The following is a 19,907-nucleotide window of genomic DNA, read 5'->3' as shown; positions in this document are numbered from 1 at the left end:
TGTATTGACCCTGGAACTCAGGTGAAGGCAACTGCTCAGCAGTCAGGACTCTGCTAGAAGAGCTGTGCCCTCTGCAGCCATTGTTCTGACAGAAACCACGATGACCTCACAAGTGCACCTGCCTTGTACAAACTGCTGACATGGCCTGATCTCTTCCTTTAGTGTGACTGGTTGTGTGACTGATGTGATTATGGAAGAGCCTGAACTTGTTTATGTTTGATGGAGTCAGTCTCTGGCCTAGCCAGAGGCTGCCCAGCTGGGCCAAGGACTACAGCACTGGCCAAGGAATCTCAGACCCACATCTGACATGTACTCTGTTAATTTTAGAAGAGTTGCACTTGTTTACACGTGGCCTGAAGTAGGTTTCAAGCCATAATAACAGGTTAGCTGAATTGGTTATAAAGAGGCTTTCTCATAGGAATCGGTTAAAAAAAACCCAAACCATTTTGGGCTTTTAACGGAGAATTTAAGATGCTGGTAGAGAAGTACGTGGTGCCAGGGACCAACTGGCTTCCAGTGCTGGTTTGTGCCCAAATGAGCCCACATTTCGGCGGCAGGCTCCGGACCAGCTGCTCCCCACGGGAGGCGGCAGCTGGCTCTGCTCCCGCAGCAAGCGCTGGCCGACTGCCTTCGTGTGGCGCAAGAATCCAGAATCAGTGAGGCTGGAAAAGGCCTCTGAGCTCATCGAGCCCAACCTATGACCGATCACCACCGTGTCAACCGCACCGCGGCACTGCATGCCACGTCAAGTCTTTCCTGAAACACCTCCAGGGAAGGGGATTCCACCACCTCCCGGGCAGCCCATTCCAATGTCTAATAACCCGCTCCCATTTCATCTGGTTTCTTTTCTCCCCGCGGCTCTCGATTCCGCCACCGATACCAGCTGCAAACCCCACCGGCGTCCCCCGCTCCCCTCAGGCCACGGCCAGGGCGCGCCGCACTCCCCGCGCCGGCCCCGCGCACGCGCACAGTGCCCGGCCCGCCCCGCCCGCTGTAAACAAACCGCGGGCGGCCCCGCGCAGGCGCAGCGCCGCTGCCGCAGCTGCGCAGGGAGCGTCGGGCGGTCGGGGCTGGGTCGGGGGCGCTGCCGGGATGGACGAGGACGTGCTGACCACCCTGAAGATTCTTATCATCGGCGAGAGCGGCGTTGGCAAGTCCAGGTGAGGGGGCGCCCACCAGCCTTCCACAGCTTCTCCTGGCCGGCCGGCCCCAGCCTAGGCCCCTTGTCGGACAACGTCGCCTGGGCGCGGCCTGGGCCCCGCAGGGCTGGGCCCGCGGGGGGAGCTCCTTCGCCCCTTCCCGGCCAGCCCTCCGGTGGGCGAGAGGTTCCCCCTCCTCCTCGTCCTCCCCCCCAGCGCTCCCGCTGCCGACGGCCCTGAGCTAGTGTCTGCCAGGCCCAGCTGCAAACAAATGAAGATGGGGTTCTGTCGGGCTGCCCAGGGTCACTTGGGCCGGCCTGGGCCCGGCGCAGCGTTGCGTCGTGGGGACATAGGTGCCCTTGTACATTTCTGTAGCGCTTTGGGGTCAATGTCTAGTCCCTAATATGTATATATAGAGTCACAAGTGACCCAGCATTGGATGTGTGCGGGGGAGCATGGGGACGCAGCGAAGTGGTTCTAACACAGCTTTTTTTGCTAATTACAGGCTTTATCAAGTACTTTGAGGTTGATTTCTTCCTCCCTGCCCTATTCATGGCTTTGGTTAAGCTGTAAATCCCAGCCCTAAGGGGTTGGGATTTTATTTGTGTGGGGATTTTTTTTTTTTAAATTTTTTTTTTTTTTTTTTTTTTTTTTTTTTTTTTTTGGTAGTGACATAGTTCTTAGTAAAGGGAGTGGGATATAAATGCAGGAGGACATCTGGGAATGTACCACACCGGTAATTTTGTATTTGATCATTTTATGGCAGTAATCTGTGTCCTCTGCCGTGACCCTAAATTAGATGCAGGCTGTTAATTTGGAAAAATAAACGCCTATATTTGTTAAAAATCTGTCAGTTACTCGTTTGAGTTAGCTACTGAATTGATAATTAGTACAGTAGGCCCCTGGTGACAGACATGATCTGAGCAAATTTCTTTTAGTTGAGGTCATCTCTTATATGTGAGTGGCCATACGGAAGAATTTTTCCTGGGGCAGATAAAACACATGGTGGTTTTGCATACCTATTAATATACATGTTTCTTTACATCAGAAAACTTGTTAAAAGAGGAATTACGTGGAGGAGATAAAAATGCTATTAAATGATAACAATGCAGTTGTTCAGGTACAGGAACTTAATATTGAACAATTCCTAAATTTGTGTCTCTTACCTCTTGGTTGACTAGGAAAGGTCACACGTTAAACTGGTATTAGCATGGTGTAGTAAGTGGCTGGAGTCCTGACTTCTGAACAAATGCTGTCTTAAATATAGTCCCTGTGAGGGTGCTGTGCTCTGTGGAAGATTATAGCTACATGTGAAAAAAAGGTGGGGAAGATAGAAGTTGGCTGGGCTTGGCATGCATGACTGGTAAAGTGATGTTTTTATTCTAGTAGTAGTATAAGGGTTCCATAATTTGTCTGTTCTGAGTGAAACTAGTTTTGGTTGTAACTAAAAATAGCTGCTCTTAAATAGCATCCTGATACAACCATCTGAAAGTACTGGTAAAAACCTACGTGCTGTGGTTTTAAAAAAATTACTATTATTTTAATTATTCTTTGATAAATAAAGCTACCATTTGGTTTGGGATTCTGGAGTAAGGAGAGAAAAAATGTTGGTCTTTGGAGTTGTCACTCATCCTCATTGAAATAAAGGAATTTCAGTGGTTACTGTTTTTGTCAAGGCAGGACAAGTGCTAAAAAGCACTTGACTCCTAAATTCACATACAAAAAGAGTAGAAAAGAACAAGGCGGGGGAAGACCAAAAGGTAAATAAGGCTTTGTTTTGTTTCTCCAGCCTGGAAATGAGTAGAAGCTGTGGTCATAGCAAACAGCTGCCTGCCATGTGCACTTGCCACAGATACACAGATGATTTTAGAAACTGTGTGCTCAGAATCTTTGTCTCTCACAAAAATATTTGCATTTGACACCAGTGGCATTTTGGGCCCTTTTTTAAGGGACGTTGCACTGCTATGGTGTGATGTGCTGTTAAAACTTAGTTGTAACTTTTTCTCTTGGTAGCAAATGCATTCATCAGGATTGGGGGAAATGTTGTGTGCATGAGTCCTTTTATATAAAAAGGTAGGAAATCATAAAACAGTGGGGAGCTAATTCTACTCCTCAGCTTCTCTGTCTTTATTTCTGATGGGTGTTGTCCTTGCTGTTCCTCTGTGTGCCCAGCTCAAGGAGTTATTTCTGGGATGAAAAGCTGACTTGGAATTTATTTCTCAAGCTTACAGAAATACTGCATGAAGCAATATTGAAACAAAACAAAAATTATTACTTTTGTACTGATTTCTGGAAGAAGAAAAATAGAATAAGGTTGAAGTAAAATGCTTTGCGAAGCAGATCACGTGACTGTTCAGGCAACTGATTTGACAACTTGTATGGTACTTTGTTTTCAAAGAGACATTCTGGGTGCTACATGCAGAGAAGAGACATGGGCTCAGGTAGCAGAGCATGTCTGCTCTGTTCTTTCCATGTTCTTCTCTTTTTTCCCTAATTTCTCTCCTACAAAAAAAAAAAAAACCCAGATGTGAGTTTATTTAGCTATGTGGTCTTGCTGTTCCTTTCAGACTTGCAATTTATAGGCTTCCAGCAATGTATGGATATGCTGTAGTAATAGTATCTCTTATTTTTCTTTTCTCTATTAGCCTTCTGCTGCGGTTCACAGATGATACGTTTGACCCAGAACTTGCAGCAACAATTGGTAAGTATGTGCTGATACTACCTCAGAAAAATTGATAACATTTTCAGTGTAGAATTGTGGTTGTTCAGACTTGTCTAACATGTAGTGAAGTTCAGACTTCTGCCTTTCTGTAGGAACTACTACTCTCCTACTGATTTATCTGTGCAAAATAGCCATCAGATTTTTGACTAATAATACTGATGTCCAGACTTTGTGTCTATGTAATATGATAAGTGGTAGCTATCTTAAGACTCTGTAGCAGGTAGTATTAACTCTTCCAACTTCTGACAGTGCTTGAGTGCACTGGGTTCTGTGTGGCTTCTGCTTTTCCTCCATGGGGAGGAAATTACAATGTGGCTTTTTTCCTTCTACTTATAGCAATCAGTTCCTTGGCAGTTAGACTCCTGAGAAAAGTGGAAGAGAGCCAAGAATCTAGAGCTGCTTGGGAAAAAGGCAGTGATGTGTCATTGCTGTGCTGGTATTATACCTACCAGCATGGGTCAGTTCTGCTGGAGGAGAGTGACCCAGAATGCGGGATACACTGAGTGGATTGGTTCTCAAAGGAAACAAAATGGAACTTTTAGGAGTGTGGTGCAGCTCTGTGCCAATGTAATAACTGAAATTATGGAAGATAGATACTTTGTCACACCATCATTTCAATTGCATTTTTTACTTTCTCTGTAGGAAGAGGTCTGTCTAAGAGCTTATATAAAATTTTTTCTTTGAGCTCAGCTGTTGGTAAGCAAAACCAGCTCTGTCTAATTTACTAAGAATTAAATACTGATCTGTTTTTCATAAATGTTAATAAGATTCAGGAGTACTGTTGCATATAAAGCACTGAGAAGCCAAGGGGAGGAATGTGACCTATTTTTGTTCATTCCATTGCTCATAAAAAATGAAGTTGTGCAAGTAGCCGCACCTCAGTTTATGAGGGAGAATAGCATGGAAGGAAACAGGAATGAAATAGATCAGGTAGTGAAGATAGCAATCTTGGATTCTAATCTAATAGTTTTGGCACTGCATATATACTTCAGGTCCTATTACTTGATATGTCGACCATGTGAGCCGGGAAGTTAGTGCAGAATAGCTACTTCAGCTTTCACAATGTTTTGAATACTTAAAGACTATTTCAGTCTGTGTGGGCATCTTTATTGTTTCAGGATTTTTTTGTTTGTTTGTAATAGTGGGGTTTCTTTTCTTTCGTTCTGGTGTTTGTACATAATATTCTTTATCTGTGTCAAAAACTGGCATCAGTGTGCTGTTTGAGAAACTAAGGAATTACTTGCTGAAGTAATTGGTCTTTGCGTTTGTCAAACTACACAACAGCATGTGTGGTAGCTAACCACTGGTTGTTAAATAGCAACAATTCAAGGTTTACTGCTGGCAAATCTTACCTGGCAGGTCCTCCTCTGCTCTGTTTCTGGTGTGGAAAAGGAGGAAAGAGTACTCATTGTAAGCATTACTTCAGATAGAGTTTGAGTTCTGAAACATATATACTAATGTGGAATGAATGTGATCATTTGGCAGGAAAAGTCAGTTTCTAGAGACTGAGCAAAAGCTGGCATAGATCACCCTGTTAGGCCCATCTAGCTGATGTTTGGGGTAGGGCTGTGCAGTAGAGCTGCTGTGACCCCAGCTGTGCAAGTCCTTACAGCATGGTGTGTGGGGCACTCATGGGGGATAGCAGATTCATTTTTTTCCCCACTTAACTGGTAGAGGATGGAATCTGGGTTTTTATTTATTTTCTTGTTTTTCTTTCTGAACTACTATCCAGTGGCATTGCCACTTTTCTGGTGAATGTATTTATGAGAAGCAACATGTTGACTTTAAATTCAGGGCATGATTTGTTGTTCATATAGATAAAGCAGTTGGAGTGAGTTCCTAGAGGTAACTATTCTGCTGCATGAAGACAGACCCTAGATGCCAATTTCAGGTACTTACAAGATGGTAAAGTCTCAAAACACTTTGTGAGTCTTGGCTTGGAGTTCTTCTTGTGCTAATTAAACACTATTTTGCTTTGAGATAGGGGACATAAGAGGTTTTAAAGGCTTTCCTGTTGAAACTGAAGAGTATGGTGCTTTTCCAAAATGAAAGGACTATAAATAATGTTTTCTTTCAGTGTCATCTACATACTGACTGCTGAACTGGCTAAAGTGACTATATTTTTTGTATTTGGATTAGAAAGTGAAGAGAACTGTGGTTGGTTTGGTTTTCTTTAACATATAGCAAGAACTGCACACAAACCCACAATACTGAAGAAAGCCTTGGCTGCAGCACAACTGGTCCCCTGTGATGACCTGTTGAGACATACCTTACCTTCATAGATTGCACAGACCTATTGGGTGCAATTTAAAAGAAACCCTAAATGATTGTTTTGTGTGGGTTTTTCTTCAGACTTACTAAAAATCCTTTGATATTCTCTGCAGAATAAGCTTCTTTTGGCAAATAGTTCAGCTTCAGTAGCTTCAGTTGGATTCAATATATTGTATTTAACCTAGCAAATTACCTGTCCTTGTATTCTCTTGAGGCTGGCTTGTTTGTTGGGCTTCATCACGTGGATCTTACCAGACTGCATGCACCCCAGTATTTTCTGTTGTCCTTATTGCTCGTGCTTGCTTCACTTGCTTGCTCTTTGTATGAGAGATTCTAGATAAGTGTTCAGTGCAATTCCTTTCATAAATGATGTATTGCACAGATCTGACGTCTCTTAACTTTTTTAGCTTTCCTTGCGTTTGGAGTCCTCAAACTCCTAAGCTGTCCAACTTGTCACTTATCTACAACCCAAGTACTACACTGTAGCTGATTGTGCACTTCCTATAAATACAGCGTGGCATTACTGGCCTGAATGTGAGAGCAGTATCAGTGGCAGAGCTGCTTCTTGCAGATTGTAAGTCCATAGTATGTTAGTGTGTAGTGCTGAGGAAGGGGGTGTTAACACACAGGAGTACAGTCTAGTAGTGCTGTCTTGTTTCTGGCTGCCTTCCAAGGCATGGTGGAAAGCACTGTCAGCTTTCTGCTGTCAAGGGTAGACACATCACTCCTGCAAGGTCAGAACTGACACCTGTCACAAACATGTCTGTATTTCACTGTTGGTTTTAGGAAATACAAGTATCCTGTTTGTCAATTCCACAAGATTTTCTTGAGCTTTAATTTTTTTTTTCTACTTGTCTGCCATTATGGCAGATTGACAACCAAAAACCTATGTATTTAAAAGCTTTCTTTTTGTTAATTGGCTTTTATATGTGTTGAGCTCCTTTGTTTGTTAGAATTATATTTGACATGCCTCAATCACTTTAAAGGGTATATTTTGGTATGCTATTATTTCATTTTCATACTTTTGCTTTTCAACAGTCCGTTTAACACATGGGGTTTAGTCACTATTTTAGTTTCTTATTTTACTTGCATTGCTCTTGCAAAATGTAAAGTGAATTTTAAACCAGCAGCAAGGCTAACATAAAGGTGTATATATTAATTTCCATTAAATGAAAATTGCAGAACCGTGCAGGCACAAGATAATTGAATCTGTTTACTGAATGGGAGAAGGATACTGTGGCTTCAGAATACATATAATATATTTATCTTGAGGAAGAAAGTTTTGTTTCTTGAAATTATTATGACGTATTTTGTCATGTTAAGTACCCAATAGATTTGTAATATTTGCAGTTACAGGTTTGGTACCAGATTAATGGATAAAAGAATGCCCTGTGAACTGTTGGACAGGCTGACTGAACTGAAAATGGTGATTTTTGGAGTTCAGGGGGAGAAACATGCAATTACAGTGGAAGAAAGAAATTCTCTTAGTCTAAAAGTTACTGCTGAGTACTGAAAAGTGGGCAGAACAGAATGTTCTCTAGGATCAAATTGAGTCAAATTGGTAGCATAGCAGACTTCTGTGAACTAGGTAAAGTTCTAAGAACTGGTGTTTAAAATAAAGTTAATAGCAACTGTTCTTTTCTGTGAACATAACTCTAGAATAATGTACCATCCTTGTAAATGGTATCGAGCATTGTATTACTGCTATGTTAGGGGCTAGGAGTCCAAGTACATGGAAAAAAATGTAAGTTCTGTTCAGTTACTACAAAAGTTGATGTACTTTGAGAAAGTTTTGCTTGAAATAGAGTATGGTCTTCTTCCACTGCAGAATTTTGTCTGCAAAACACCTGACACTTCAGGGAACACTTCAGTGAGCTGAAGCTGTGAAGCACTGGAATAAAAATTGTGTTCATTTTTTTTGAAACAAAGCTCTTTTAAACTTCAGTGCAACTGAAGTCTAAAGCTGCTTATAATATGCACTTTCTTACTCATCCTATATATCCTCTGTGACTTTAAGTTGAATGTATTTTGGCAGCTGTTTGTATTTGTTTGTAATCTGCATAAATTTGGGAATGTAAGTGCACCCCACTCATCCTGAGGCTCTACTCATTTTTTATTAGAATAGTTAAATTCTTTTTCTGGTAAGGAGTGTGATGGTTGACATTGTAATTCCAAGTGCAAAAAGGTTGCTGTTGCACTTGAAAGTTGTTCTCATAAAAGTATCAACTTTCCACACTGCTACTTCATTTCAGAGCTGCTGCCTGGTGGGAAGTGAAAGTTGCTCCAAAATACTTGAAACATATTTCTACTTGCTATTAGTAACCCAAGGGTTAAATTAAAGCATAATGGATCATAACTGTGCTGAGCCTCTCAAACAGATGTGTGTCACTCTATCCTTTAAATTTGCAGTCACTAACATATTGTTCTCCTTGGCCTGAATTTTGTGCAGCTTGTCCTTGAGCAATTGATAGGCTGCTAGTTCCTGGAGGTGGAGGACGCATGAAGGGGGAAGAGCTGCTACGTCTTGGAGTAGATGACTGAGCAGCAGAACCGTTACCTTGTTGTCTGTTTGGAGAACATGTTTGGAGTAATGAAGAGAAAGTTAATCCATTTGAATTACAAACTTGGAAACTTGTCCTGGCATATGTGCTTTAATACAAGAGATGTAGTATTTGCTTTACTTCCATACAATATTTTCAGTCAATGACTTAAAAGGCCCTTAGGCTTTTGGAAAAGTCCGTCAGCAAGAAAACCTTGCATTTTGAGCAAGGTTCATAAATAGCTGATGGAACTTATTCTTCTTGCTCATGTCAAAACACAGATTTTTTTCAGAGTTTGATTTTATCTTTTTTACATTTCTCTTTATTTTCTTTTTAAAAGATAGCTGTAGTATGTTTGAAGAACTAAAATATTTTTCCTTCTCTAGGTGTGGACTTCAAGGTGAAAACTATTTCAGTTGATGGGAACAAAGCTAAACTGGCAATATGGGTAAGTCTCTCCTAAGTTCTTCATGTGTTGCTTTCCTTTAGGAATAGCTAGGGTTTGTATAATGTATAGTCTGTATAGAATCCTTTTCTGTTAATATGAAGGTGATTTGGAGAAGTGGGAGGTTAATACTGCAGCATTCAGAAGGTGCAATGAACTGTGGGACAACTGGCTGGTGGGGTGGTTCTGCTGCCTGTGAGCTTCTGCAGTACTAATTCCTGGTCTCGTTGGGACAGAAGTAGAGAAAAAGAGGAATTAAATGGTATTAAATCAGTAGAAGGTTGCACTTCTTTACTAAATTTTGCCTGTAACACTGAGGTTAATAGGTTAAGAATTACAATTCCATGCTCATACATTACCTCTTTAAACCCATTTTTAGTCTAAATTTCATAGCCCTCATACAAAGACTTTTATAGGCTCAGTATCAGATTTATTTATAGCAGATGCATTTCAAAGAGAGAGGAGCAGTGTTTGTAATCGTAGCTTTAGAGTGTTCAACTTCTGTTCTAGTTAAAAGTAGAACTTCTATTATGGCAAGTGAAGAAAAAGTACTTCCAAGCTTTTTAAAAATATTCTCCATTGTGTAAACCAGCCCCCAGACTTATGTGACTTGAAGCACCTTTTGAATAGCTAGACCCAATTGTGTTTTCTTGTACTAAGCAAGATTAAAACCTTGTTTCTCATATAAGCAAGATACCAGACCTTCATTTCCTTGGGAAGCAGTAGTAGAACATGAAATGTGTATTGCTTGGTTTCTGTAGCTTGGAGGGTGTTTCATACCTCACTAACAAACAGGACTTAGGTCTTAGTTATAGTAGTAATCATCCATGAAATAAACAGGTTTGACAAGGAAAATAAATGCAATAGCCTGACAGAAAATAAAAAAGGCATACAGGATGAAAACCAGACTGATAGGAGAATGAGGAATGTTACATATTGGTAAATATAAAGAAATAATCCTGAGCTAAACTGGAAAAGAAAAGCTTGTGAAGGTGCATCATAACACAAAACAAGTTTTAGATGTGTGTCATTGATTGAGTGGCTTGTAGAATGTTGAAGTCGAGTTTGCTTATTCAGGTTCTTTGTCAGGGAATCCACAATGTTTCATGTGTCACTTGTAACCTGGGTAAATTGGATAAAGGTGTTTAAATATTCTATGCATAAAGTCTTCAATGAGTGTGCACTATAACTTAATCTCTGATAAGAAAACAGCGTTCTAATTTTAGGATGTAAACTCAACTTTGCTTAAAACCAAAAAAACCTCTTACTTATTTCTGCTTCTGCTGTGTTATGGCATGTTAGTGCATTTATCCAGATACCCAATCAAATTTAATTGGACCAAGTAATTGAAGTGAAGGAACTGGTTTTGTTGTCATGGGCTGTGATGCTTGTTAGAAAATCTTAGTACTGCACCTGTGCTGCTTTCTTGCTGGTTGCTGCAGTACTAGCTGCAGATCAAATGCCTTTGCAGAAATGGCTATCTAACTGTTATATAATCCAGTTACATACTACATCTAGGTGTTTGTTCAAAGGTGTTTGCCAGGACAGACTACATAAAATCTCAAAGTTAATGTGTAGTAAAACAGCAGGGGATGGAATAAACTCAGCTAGTCTGCTAGCGGAATATAGTTTAAATCTTACTTTGTATGTTCATTAGGAGTAGAATACCTGAAAGCTAAACTACATTCTGCTCAAATTCTAAATAATGGGACTTTTTGAATGGCTTTTTAGGATACTGCAGGTCAGGAGCGGTTCAGAACATTAACCCCCAGTTACTACAGAGGTGCACAAGGTGTTATCCTAGGTAAGTATATTTTTGCATGCTAGTTCAAATGTTTGTGGTTTTCTCATGCATTGGAGTTACACAAACTCATATAGCCTTTATATAATATCTAATTGATATTAAAAATCTTTGTATCTGTGTTGAACAACTCATATTAAAGGATCTTGATGTCTCAACCTCTTTCTCATGTAGTCAGTCTTAACTGGCTTGAGAACCTCTTGATTTTTGCATGAGAATAAAAGCTACTGCTATCTGAAAGGATAGCTTGGAGCTGTTGTCCTTGTGCTGTCATGAATTCGTCTTTTATTGCTTTTTGGTTTTGCCTGTGCTTACTAAGTGCAGAGTGGAAAAAAAATCATCACCTCAGTGGGGTCTCTCTGTATCAGTATGATACAGCTTTTTCTTTTTCTTCTCCCTGTTGTTTATTCCTAATGAGATTAATATAAACAGTGTGGAATCTGGCTGGGGTTTTTTATTATTTGTCTCCCAACTGATGGGATGTTACGCAGTCAGAATCACTTAGAAAAGGCTAGCTGGGTGCATAGAAAGCACCCATCCGTGTGTGAGAGACCCGGGCAAAACCCATAATTGCAGCTTCACAGTGAAATCTCATTTGTGCTTTTTTTTAATATATGGGAGCCTGTTTGCTAGGCACTGAGCTCTGAAGTTCTGCTTCTCCATTGCTAGGAGTGAGGAGCTGACTGAAGTAAAGGCAGCGAAGTACATTTAATTTTCTTGACTTTAGAGAACCTTGCTAAGATATTGTGTCCCGTTAAATTGTTTAATGTGGAATAACATTTGTCATGTGACCTCCTGGTAGGTTTCTCAAGTCGTGAGTTGCATTATCTTCCTGGAATAGGAAGGTGCTGTCAAAGCATGTTGTGTCAAGTCACATAGTTGCACTGAACCTGCCACTTACTGTTGAAAGCTGTAAACAAGCACTGTTCGGGAGGTAGAAGGTTCTGCTGTTGAGATTTGCTCTCCCATTTTATTCACTATCTCCTGACTGTTTCTTTGTTTCCTGTCTTCCAAAAAATAAGGTTATTCATGCAAGCCAAGTTACAGATTTGATTGAAAGAAGCTGTTTATGCCTGTCTTCACATGGGTTGTGAAAACAAAGGAAAAAACACTTTCATAGCTTCAGTACTGAAGGTCATGCCATCCTCTTTGCATAGCTGTTGTGTAGTGATTTTAGGTATCCTACATCAGGATGTGTAGAATTCCTTGGAGTGTAGAATTCCTGCAAGTGTAGAATTCCTTGGAGAATGATAGTCTCTAGTCTGTAAGCTAGGATGTATCAAGGTGTGTTAATCTGAGAACTGTAGGTGGCTGAAGCTTGGAGTTTTTCTGCATCAGTGATTTGAGCTGGTGGATGTCCTACTTTTTTTTCCAATTGTTCGTATAGAAGGTAAATTTGAATCCTTAGGACTCCTTCAATTTTCTGATTCAAAAAGCCGTGATTTTTGCTCCTTTTGTAATGTAAGCTGTAATTCTTGGAAAAATATTGTGGAAATAATACCGCTAATATCTTTCAGTTTATGATGTCACGAGAAGAGATACTTTTGTCAAGCTGGATAACTGGTTAAATGAATTGGAAACATACTGCACAAGGAATGACATAGTGAAAATGTTAGTTGGAAACAAGATTGATAAGGTAAACCAAATTCAACTGCAGTAAGTCATTTGCTGGTGTATTTTGTTAATAATGAATACTAATGTTTTGTTTTATTATAGGAAAACCGTGAAGTTGACAGAAATGAAGGCCTCAAATTTGCAAGAAAACATTCCATGTTGTTCATAGGTATGTTACAGATATTTGCAGAGATTTTTCTTGGTTTTTGTTACATAAGGAAAAGTACCACTTCTGTAAGGTTGATAGTCTTTACGTGTCCAGTCCAGCTGATACTTCTCACCTGCAGTAGGCACAAAGGTAATGGGTATTCATGTTTTTTAAAATTGTCCCTATGTTCAGATATTTGTTCTAACTGTAGATGATTATGTAGAAATTCATAAGGATGAAGGGCAGAGTACAGTCTTTCTGTAGCCTGATGAAACCTGTTTTGGGTTTGGGGTTTTGTCTGATTTCTTTTCCCAGCTGACTTGCTAAATTAATTACAGAAGCAAAATGAAAGAGGGAAAACTGGTGCTAGTGGCCAGCCTTCAATATAGCAAAACAGCTGGTACCTGAGAGATATCTGTATTAGAACTGGGATGTAAAAATAGGTAGGTATATAATTAACTTATAAATGGTGGGTGGGATTGAGTAATGACATAATTGTGACTGGAGAAAATATATTGGTCTCATCTTGCTGCAAAATGAAATGTGTCTTGTAGGCAAAGCCATATAATGATAAATTAAAACATGGGTGTAGAAGTGGTTCTTTATGCATATGTTTTTTACGTGTTTCACCTAAGGATCAGAAGGGATTATTTAACAGGATGATGCCAGTTGCAGAGCAGTTCATTGACATGTACTCATTCACTCCTGTACTTAGACTTACATTCTTTATCTCTGACTAAAGACTTACTTTTGTTTAGTGTCCAGCTGTATTTCTTTTCAGCTACAGTGTCAGATGTGGAAATAAAAGCTCAAAGTTGAGGCACAAGCTATTAAGTGCATGGAAGATGAAAACAAAAATGAGAATTAGACTATAAGTGCACATATATATTTGTATATATGCATGCTGCATATATTAAGTATCTGCATGTCTGCATAGACAAGCAGGGCAAGCCCTTGTGGAAGTGAACAATTTCTGGTGGTGTCTGTTGTTCTCATAATATAACCTGTGGTTAGATGATTTCTTAGTCTTGGTCAAAGTAAGGATCCTGAGTGAAATTACCTAGAATTCTTCTAACTGCAGAAGGAATGAAATCCCTTACTGTTTTTTATCAGATGAGTTTTATCATGGAGATGGACCCAGAATGCTGCAGTATGGAGCCTTGGTTCTTATGGTCTGATGGTACTGCAGTTATGACTAATGTACAGAACTGAAATACAGAATAGCAACCAGGTTTTTCAGACAAGAATCCTAATTTTTCCTACTAGAGTACTTTCCACAGAAAAATAAAGCTAAGCTATAGCTGTCTCTGTATGTTCTAGTGAAGTTCATCTTGAAAGCTCTTCTATTAGAAATACTTTGAGGTGCTACCTGTGTGGTGACAAATCTGCATACCTGCTCATTTTGGCACTGCTATATTTTTACAGAATATGTTGTAGAAGTTGTAAGTCTGTTGTAGGTTGAAACTTAACTGAAAGAGAAATATAAGCATGTTACCAGAAGTTAGGGTAATGCTTGACTTTTTGTGTCTCCTCTCCAGAGGCAAGTGCAAAAACATGTGATGGTGTGCAGTGCGCCTTTGAAGAACTTGTTGAAAAAATCATTCAGACTCCTGGACTGTGGGAGAGTGAAAGCCAAAACAGAGGTGTAAAGTTATCAAACAAGGAAGAAGGATATGGAGGAGGAGGAGCATGTGGTGGATATTGTTCTATGTTATAAACTTTGGGAAGCTTATTCTTTGCATATTTAAACAGATAGTTACATCTTTCTGTACATAAAGTCATTAAATGCTATTTTTAGGGACCTTGCAGTTTGCACATATTTGTTTTGTATCATGGCAGTGAACACTTGTAGAAAAAAATGTTCTGCAGCTTTCCCAGTTTGAAAATGTTATGGTAAGCATGCCCAATTTGCAATCTTCAGGTTTTTATAAGTAGCATAAATAATGTGCAAGAACAAATGCACTAAAAATTTTACAACTGTATACATTAATTGTGTAACTATTCCAAACAAAGCCATCTAACAAACACATTACTGCATTGTCTGCTCTTCGTCTTATTTTTAAATTCTGTTGAAATTATAGAACTATAGTGTGCACAGATCTTGGAAACAGTATGAACTGTAAATGTTACATTTCATCTCTTCTAGTAAATGCTTTTTTAAGGTGTTAAAAGCAGCAGGATTATACAGTTCGTAGACAAATCTGCTAAAACTTTGTCTTACAGCAGTGGAGTCTAAAACACAAATTGGCACAGGCCCTAATTGTTATCAGCACTTTCTTGAAGAGATGCTTTGAAAGCTTCCTTTGCAAAGCTGGGAGATGCCATGTTTTCCTTTTAATCATCACTTCAGTTGATGGCTTAACTGGAGTTTTAATCCTGTGATATTTATATACTAAATTTGTGGTACTCTTGCACTCTAGGTTTTTATGATGGTCTGCTCTAGCTTGCTGCAGAAAGTCTTCATTATTGGCAAGGGGTGTGAGTGATGTCATTGTTCTTTCATTGTGAATCCATTTGCCACACTTCAGTATGGATTCTTAATTTTCTGAAATGTTTGTAATATAAGTTTATCTCAACTGTAGCTCACTGTGGCTGTGAGATCTCTTATCACGTCTGCTTTGTGCAGCTACTTATTCAGAAATAAAACTTCTGTCACAGACACTAAATGGGAAGCTATAGGGCTTCTTGATCTCTGTATGAAAAAATACTATTGCAATGAGTATTCACTTGAATTTACTGTATCAAAGCCAATGGTTTGTTTCAGAAGACTTGTATAGACTTAATAAATTTTTTTCCACAGTATTCAACTTTTTTAACATCTTTCTATTGCAGAGTTCTATATTTTCTAGCACATATGGTTTAAACAAGGTCATTTCGTACGTACAAATTATTTCTGAAGGACAAGATGCTGTGCTCTGTGGGTTTTTTAAAATAATCACTGTAGTGCAGTCGGTAACTGAACTATTAGGCAGTTTCTTGTAAATATAGTGAATGACAGTACCTTTTATTACTGCAGGGTTTTGTCTAAATGTCAGCATACATGATCTGTGTTTTGCAACAGGTCTTGGCTGCTTCTGTTAAAATACGCTTTCCTCTTCATGGTAACTTTGTTTTCTATTCTGTTTTATACTTGATAGAAAACTACCAAAATTTGAAGACTTAACCATGCTAGTTGTTTTTACTAAATATTGTATCTAGTATTGTTAATGTAGTAGGATAATTAAAATATGTAAATGTAATTAATATTAAATATGCATAAACATTATACTAAAAATCATAGATTTGTGTTACTGTTGCATGCAGAGTATGTGGGCTGAGCAAGTCTTGTTTGCTAGCATTGAGGTCAAAGGATTTTTGTTTTTGTAGGCTCACAGTAGAGGAAAGTTGTAGGTGAGTTAAAACTGAATAACTTTATTTTGTCAGCAATAGTTGGCAAGTATCATAGTGCTGGCAGATGCCTGGAATTTATTTCCGTATTTGTTTCCCCCTTAGTTTGGGTGCATCCTTATGCTGAGAAGAGACTTAACTTCTGGTTTCTCACAAAAGGTCCTTTTATCACAGGACCTGGATTCATCTTTTATTCTGCCTTTGCCAGATCTGACAGCTTTTGTCAGAGGAAGGGAATGGCAGAGCACTCTGAATAGTGGGTATTGTTCTGCAAAAGAATTAAGTCATTTATTCCTTGCAAAATATTTCTGGGAGAGAAGTATTCTTAAACAGCATAGGTAGTGAGACTGAGAGCAGTTAGAGGTTTGGTTTTCTTGTTTTTTTAAGTAGATGTTTTCTGATTGACTTGCAGCTAGCTTTTCTGTCTTCATCTTTTAAGCCTGTTTAGTTATGTCTCTCGGGAATGTTTTTCCTAGTGTGTCACTTCATCATTGCTCTGTCAAGAAGCTGTGCACTGGAAGGCTGGGTTCCTGTGCTTTCAGTATTTGTTGAAGCAAATTTAGCAACAGTTACTCTGCTACATTTTTAAATTCTTTCTCTCACCTTTTTTTTTAATGCAGGGTTGGGTTCTGGAGCTGCCATCTTTCAAATAAATCTGTTCCCATGCTTCCCAAGATTTTTCCCCCCTTTGTAGGTCAGATTATCTCCAAGTGCATATCCACTGTTGTAGTTGTAATATAAGTGTATCTGAAACTGCTACGAGCTGTATCATAAGCTCTGCTCAAAACTGATTTAGCCTATTTGTGGAATAGTGGGTTTTGCATCCAGAGAAGTTACATGCAAGAGGTCCTTCACCATACCTCAGTAGGTTGCAGAGGGATAATGGAGAGAGCTGTTGTCTCTTCATCAAATGAGAATGTGTCCATGTCTGTGGCAGGGAGTTTTATACACTAAAGCACTAAACCACAATGAGGTAACTAAGAAATCTTTCATGATCGTGAAAGGCTGTTAAAACTGAAGTTGCTTCCAGTTCATTTACTCTAGTCAATAAAGTACTGATTAGCAGCTTAGTACTCAGGCCTGGCAGATGTTTTTTGTAGGCTTTACACTGTCCTGGAAGAATATGGTACAGCACTTGCATCTTCTTAAATTTACACTCGAGAATACTGCTAAGTGTTGTTAAGGTTTTGTCTTGCATTTCTTCTGCCGCTGTTTTAAAAAGGGAGGTGGGACAGGCTTCTGATGGAGGTTTGAAGATGCTGGGATTTTTATTGCTAGTGGGGCTTTTGTCCAAACTACAGCATCACTTTTCCTGTTCTCCTGCTGCAATAATGAGATCAACAGCTGGCTCAAAGTAAGTCTTAACTAAATGAAAACGAGAGTTCAGTGAGTCCCCAGACAATAACAATGATTGCCTCATCAGCCATGGCAGAACTTGAGGGCACGGTGGTCTTGCTGCCATTGTGTACCACAGCGATAACTGCTCTGTATAACTCCTTTTAGTTCCCTTGTTTGCCAGTAAACTGATATATAGTGAACTGTGATAACCCCTTTAATTTTGCCCTGTAGTTTGGTGCAGTAATTCTATGTTTTGAGGCCTAACTAATGCATTTTTTTGAACACTTGCAAAACTTGGGCAGCCTGTGTTGTGATCAGTACAAGTTACTGCTGTTTAGCTACTGGAGGATTGATACAAGTGTTCATGGTAGGAACAGCATGGTATGCATCCAGCCTGTAGGTGCCATCCTGTCCAAAGCCCCTGTGGTAGGTTTGTGTCTTGCTGTCCTTCTGTGTGCCTTATTGATGCCTTAGTAATGCCTTATTGATGAAAGCATCAATAAGCAACACTAGCATGAGCAGGGCTTGTTCATGTTCCCAGACAAATCACTGCATACATTTCAGACCTAGCTGAGCCTCGAAGGGTGAAATATAAGGTGTTTTTCCTGGCCACTGTCCAGCACTCACTTAATGGAGAAAAAGAGCTCTCCATTAAAACTTCTGAGTTTTTTTTGTTTCTACATCCTTTGTTTGTGAGTACCTGTGGCACCTTAATTAAAAATTTATGAAGAGTCATATAGGCAAAGAACTGTGAAGATTGTGTTTTCAAGCTACTGCATGCATATATTTTGTGATTGATTTTAATGTAATGGAAGTTTTGTCCTTATCCTTGTGCCTGAGTAACATCTGGTCTGTTCTGTTAGAGTAAAAATGGTCACAGTGAGTAAATATTTTTCTTGTGCTCCCAGTTTCTGTAACGTCTATGTGCATTTTATGTACAATGATAGCAAAATTCCCAGTCAAGTTCTAGAATTTCTGGGCTTTAGTTCTTTATTTTAGAAGCTTAAAACAACCTCAGAAGAGTTTTAAAATAGAAGTGTCAAATCACGATTGGAAGGAAACTCTTCTAGTATTTTCTGTGTCTCATCAGCTCTGGATTTACTAGCATCTGGTAATAAGTCTGCTTGGATCCTTTTGACAGGAGTGCTTGGTTCCCAGTTCTTAATGCTTGTCAGGCTGGACTTTCTGAGGAATGCAGCTATCCAGATGTTGTTGACAGCACGAAACTTGTTCTTTAACAGTAATGAGAAGGTCCAGATGTAGCTACTTAGGATTAGGAGCAAAGCTGTGTACTGGGGTTCAGGGAAGAGCAGTAGCAGCTCCCCAAACTGTGAAGACAGTTTAAGTAATGTGTAATATATTGTGTACACAAAACAGAAACTATTATAATGCACAGCATAGTAAGCATATTTAATATTGCTTACAACAATACTTTAATATAATTTAATAAAATACATAACTGTATAAGTATTTTATATCAGGGATTATGTATCATCTCTTGAAATTCAGCTTTAGATGTAATTATCTTAGTTCAGGTTAGGTATGAGAAGATAGATAGATAGATAGATGGATAGATGCATGCTAAGCCTGTGGGCAGGTGTCCTTCAGAAGAACAGGAGTAAGGATGCTTACGGAAGCAAGATGGAGGTAACTTGAGGGACTGGTGTAAAGTTGTCAGGGGAGGCTTAGGTTGGATTTTAGAAAAAGGTTCTTCACCTAGAGGGTGGTTGGGCACTGGAACAGGCTTTCCAGGGAAGTGGTCACAGCACCAAGCTTGACAGAGTTCAAGATGTGTTTGGACAATACTTTCAGGCACTTGGTGTGACTCTTGGGGCTGTCCTGTGCAAGGCAGGAGTTGGATTTTGATGAATCTTTTGGGTCCCTTCCAACTCAGAATATTCTCTGAAGAGCCGGAGTTGAGCTTTCCCCAGAAATGGATCTGGGGCTTCTGGCAGATACTAAGTGAACACAAGGCAGCAAAGTGCCATTGTGACAGGTCCATTTCTGTGAAGCTGCTGTCCAGTGGGGTGGCCACAGCATCTACTGGTGCCTGTGGTTGTTCCTTCCCTGGGGCAGAACTTGGCACTTCCCCTTACTGGGCTTCACAAGGTTCTTTTTGGCCCTTAAAAGAGATCTCTTTCGTCCCTGGGTGGGCTCGAACCACCAACCTTTCAGTTAACAGCCGAACGCGCTCTCCGATTGCGCCACAGAGACTGATGTGTTGTGCTTCCCAGAGGAGCTGAGTTCCTGACTGTGTTTGTTAAGTGCTGCTGGTGGTGCCTGTGTGTGCTGAATAGCAACAGAGTGGTACTGCAGGCATGCTGCTGCAGCAAACCTGGTGTGCTATTGTGTCAGAATACAGAGGGAAGAAATGCTGTTACCTCCTGTGGGGAGTGGAAGATGAGATTCTTTTGATTTGAAGTAGCTGTTCCTCACTGCATACCTCTCAGGAGAGGAGGTCTTGGGGTCGTGTCATGCTAGGCCATCTGCTAGCGGTTCTCA

At 39.8% G+C, this 19,907-nt stretch overlaps 1 protein-coding gene and 1 non-coding gene across 2 annotated transcripts; one reads left to right on the top strand and one right to left on the bottom strand.

Annotated features, from left to right (window-relative positions):
* Positions 1-1,029: 1,029 nt before the first annotated feature.
* Positions 1,030-15,496, top strand: RAB18 (RAB18, member RAS oncogene family). Its single transcript, XM_039549171.1, has 7 exons — positions 1,030-1,160; positions 3,785-3,840; positions 9,059-9,120; positions 10,849-10,921; positions 12,436-12,554; positions 12,635-12,701; positions 14,219-15,496. The coding sequence occupies exons 1-7, from the start codon at positions 1,093-1,095 to the stop codon at positions 14,395-14,397; spliced, it is 624 nt and encodes a 207-aa protein (XP_039405105.1). The 5' UTR covers positions 1,030-1,092; the 3' UTR covers positions 14,398-15,496.
* Positions 15,497-19,545: 4,049 nt separating this feature from the next.
* Positions 19,546-19,619, bottom strand: TRNAN-GUU. The gene has a single exon. It is a non-coding gene; the product is annotated as a tRNA-Asn (tRNA).
* Between the last annotated feature and the right edge of the window lie 288 nt (positions 19,620-19,907).

The sequence above is a fragment of the Corvus cornix genome, chromosome 2, assembly GCF_000738735.6.
Source record: "Corvus cornix cornix isolate S_Up_H32 chromosome 2, ASM73873v5, whole genome shotgun sequence".
Taxonomy (NCBI): domain Eukaryota; kingdom Metazoa; phylum Chordata; class Aves; order Passeriformes; family Corvidae; genus Corvus; species Corvus cornix.
This window is presented reverse-complemented; position numbering and strand designations above follow the sequence as displayed.